Source organism: Rhinolophus ferrumequinum, chromosome 8, assembly GCF_004115265.2.
Source record: "Rhinolophus ferrumequinum isolate MPI-CBG mRhiFer1 chromosome 8, mRhiFer1_v1.p, whole genome shotgun sequence".
Taxonomy (NCBI): Eukaryota; Metazoa; Chordata; class Mammalia; order Chiroptera; family Rhinolophidae; genus Rhinolophus; species Rhinolophus ferrumequinum.
Genome location: NC_046291.1, coordinates 34695885 through 34699407, shown reverse-complemented (window position 1 = coordinate 34699407; position 3523 = coordinate 34695885). Strand labels below are relative to the sequence as shown.

At 46.1% G+C, this 3523-nt stretch overlaps 1 protein-coding gene across 1 annotated transcript; it reads left to right on the top strand.

Annotated features, from left to right (window-relative positions):
• Positions 1–317: 317 nt before the first annotated feature.
• On the top strand, positions 318–3296 carry LOC117026142 (glutamate dehydrogenase 1, mitochondrial-like). The gene has a single exon (XM_033112669.1). The coding sequence runs from the start codon at positions 333–335 to the stop codon at positions 1935–1937; it is 1605 nt and encodes a 534-aa protein (XP_032968560.1). The 5' UTR covers positions 318–332; the 3' UTR covers positions 1938–3296.
• Positions 3297–3523: the final 227 nt, after the last annotated feature.

Sequence of the window (3523 nt, the reverse complement as noted above, 5' to 3'; positions counted from 1 at the left end):
AGTTCTTAGCCCACAACATTTAATCGTGAAGTGGGAGTTTGACACATAGCTGTTTATAAATCTAACTCACACTAATATCAATAAACTGCAGATTTCACACTTTTTCCCCTTATATCCATATTTTTTACCAGTTCATCAATCTGGATAAGATAAACAGTGTTGAGAGGATGCGGTGTTAGAGAAAAAAAAAATGTGGAATATTTTCTCATATTACTAAGTAACATCCTATGTCTCTAGACAATATAGTTTTTTAAAAAAAAGATTTATTGCTCCCTCCCTCCGTCCCAGAGCCTCCTAGAGCGCCACTCCTCAGCGGCCTCCGCCCCGCCGCCATGTACCGCTGTCTGGGCGAAGCGCTGCTGCTGTCCCGCGTGGGGCCCGCTGCCCTGGGGTCGGCGGCGGCCGACTCGGCCGCGCTGCTGGGCCGGGCCCGCGGACAGCCTGCCGCCGCCCCGCAGCCGGGGCTCGCGCCGTCCTCCCGGCGACACTACAGCGAGGCGACGGCCGACCGCGAAGACGACCCCAACTTCTTCAAGATGGTGGAGGGCTTCTTTGACCGCGGTGCCAGCATCGTGGAGGACAAGCTGGTGGAGGACCTCAAGACCCGGGAGAGCGCGGAGCAGAAGCGGAACCGGGTGCGCGGCATCCTGCGGATCATCAAGCCCTGCAACCATGTGCTGAGCCTGTCCTTCCCCATCCGGCGCGACGACGGCTCCTGGGAGGTCATCGAGGGCTACCGGGCCCAGCACAGCCAGCACCGGACGCCCTGCAAGGGAGGTATCCGTTACAGCACTGATGTGAGTGTAGATGAAGTAAAGGCTTTGGCTTCTCTGATGACCTACAAGTGTGCAGTGGTTGATGTGCCATTTGGGGGTGCCAAAGCTGGTGTTAAGATCAATCCTAAGAACTATACTGATAATGAATTGGAAAAGATCACAAGGAGGTTCACCATGGAGCTGGCAAAGAAGGGCTTTATTGGTCCTGGCATTGATGTGCCTGCCCCAGACATGAGCACAGGCGAGCGGGAGATGTCCTGGATTGCTGACACCTATGCTAGCACCATAGGGCACTATGATATTAACGCCCATGCCTGTGTCACTGGTAAACCCATCAGTCAAGGTGGAATCCACGGAAGGATCTCTGCTACTGGCCGGGGAGTTTTCCACGGGATTGAAAACTTCATCAATGAAGCTTCCTACATGAGCATTTTAGGAATGACACCAGGGTTTGGAGATAAAACATTTGTTGTTCAGGGTTTTGGTAATGTGGGCCTGCACTCTATGAGATACTTGCATCGCTTTGGTGCTAAATGTGTTGGTGTTGGTGAATCTGATGGGAGTATATGGAATCCAGATGGTATTGACCCAAAGGAACTGGAAGACTACAAATTGCAACACGGATCAATCCTGGGCTTCCCCAAGGCAAAGCTTTATGAAGGGAACATCCTGGAGGCTGACTGTGACATACTGATCCCTGCTGCCAGCGAGAAGCAGCTGACCAAGTCCAATGCACCCAGAATCAAAGCCAGGATCATTGCTGAGGGTGCCAATGGACCGACGACTCCAGAAGCTGACAAGATTTTCCTGGAGAGGAACATTATGGTTATTCCAGATCTCTACTTGAATGCTGGAGGAGTGACAGTATCTTACTTTGAGTGGCTGAAGAACCTAAATCATGTCAGCTATGGCCGTTTGACCTTCAAATATGAAAGGGATTCTAACTACCACTTGCTCATGTCTGTTCAAGAGAGTTTGGAAAGAAAATTTGGAAAGCACGGTGGAACTATCCCTGTTGTGCCCACAGCAGAGTTCCAAGACAGGATATCGGGGGCATCTGAGAAAGACATCGTGCACTCTGGCTTAGCTTACACTATGGAGCGCTCTGCCAGGCAAATCATGCGCACGGCCATGAAGTATATAACCTGGGGTTGGACCTGAGAACAGCTGCCTACGTCAACGCCATTGAGAAAGTTTTCAAGGTGTACAACGAAGCCGGTGTGACCTTCACATAGATGGATTGTAGCTGACTTCTTCACTGCCCTCTTCACCTCTTCATCTGTAGCCCTATCATCACAAGTTTACGTGTAACCACAGAAATCCTTCTCTCATGACTTCATAGGTAATGGATGCCATTCTCAACAAGTCAATCCAAATCAGTCCCTTAAAAAAAAGAAATTAAGGTTAGGGGATCCTGTACAAAGATGATGAGTGTGAAAGTAGCAATGACCGATGCCACAGAGCTATTGGGTACTTTGCCTTTAAATCAAACGTCTCTTCTGTCTGGCCGCGCTGCCTTGCTCCCCGGCTGCCTCCCCCAGCTGTCAGAGCTGAGGCTGGGAGAGGACCTGCTGGCCAGGCGCAGTCGCTTGCTGCTTCAGCTCTGGACAAGTCTGAGACAGGCCATAACTGACACGCTTCAAAAGCAGGGGTGTGGCATTTTCAGAAGGTGGCATGGACCTCAAGTGAGTTATTGGTATTTTATATCAGCAAAAGAACTCAATTTTACAGATTGCAAACAAAAATAAAAGCTATTTCTCTTTATACATTTTATTCTTTTAGAATAAAATAAGTACATGCTGCTGTAATAAAATTGCCTTTAATCACTCAGTAAGCCTAACCTTGACTCAAGCAGTGAATGCCTATAAACATAATGAATGAAAAAAGCTAGTATTTTTATAACAAAACAGTATCATTTATAGCTTATCAATAGTATATTGTTGTCCCGCAAAACAAAAAGCCCAGTGGAGAGTTAAGTTACCTTCATACATATCATTCAGTAGCACATGATGGAGGCTATTTTTGTTAAGACTGACTTGAAATTTACTAACCACAATTATGACAAATAGTCCAAAGAATCCTGTAACCTCATTATCATGTTAATTAATTGGTCTTCTCTTTTGAAAATCTGTTGTGTTGACTGATTAAACAATAATTTACATAGAGTCCCAGAAAAACCCACGTGGCTCCCTCTGGAGTCTGGCTGGCGGCTCTGAGCTTTGCCGATGGCCCAGCTCGCCCTGACTGTGTCCTCTGCAGAGGCCTCGCATTCTACACGCAGCTTCCTTACAGCGGCCTGAAAACAACCTGGGGTAGAGTGTTGTGTTTGGGAGTTATTTTGCCAGGGCCTTTTGAAGTAGTGTCCCAATGAAGTGCTAGATATTATTTATGTAAGAATGAGCTTTTTTCTTTTTTTAACGATAATATCCTTTCAGAAATTTCTAACTACTTTGTAACTGCATGACTTAACCTGGTGATAAAAGCAGTTATTAAAAGTCTACCTTTTCCAAAAAAAAAAAATAAAAAAAATAAAAAAATAAAAAATAAAAAAAAAAAATAAAAAAAGATTTATTAAGCACCTACTACATGCCCAGCTGTGCTCAAAACTGTGGAAGATATAAAGAATAACAGTCTTCAGGCTTATGTGGCTAAAGAAGAAACTCAGATCAGGGTCTGAACAAGCCTGTATATGGTGAAAAAAAAGCCGTGGGGGAACTGAATTAGAGTTGAAGATCTAGGAGCTGCAC

Bases quoted from the DNA above. Each gene is read 5' to 3' on its own strand.
- LOC117026142 (XM_033112669.1), top strand. From the start codon at position 333: ATGTACCGCTGTCTGGGCGAAGCGCTGCTGCTGTCCCGCGTGGGGCCC.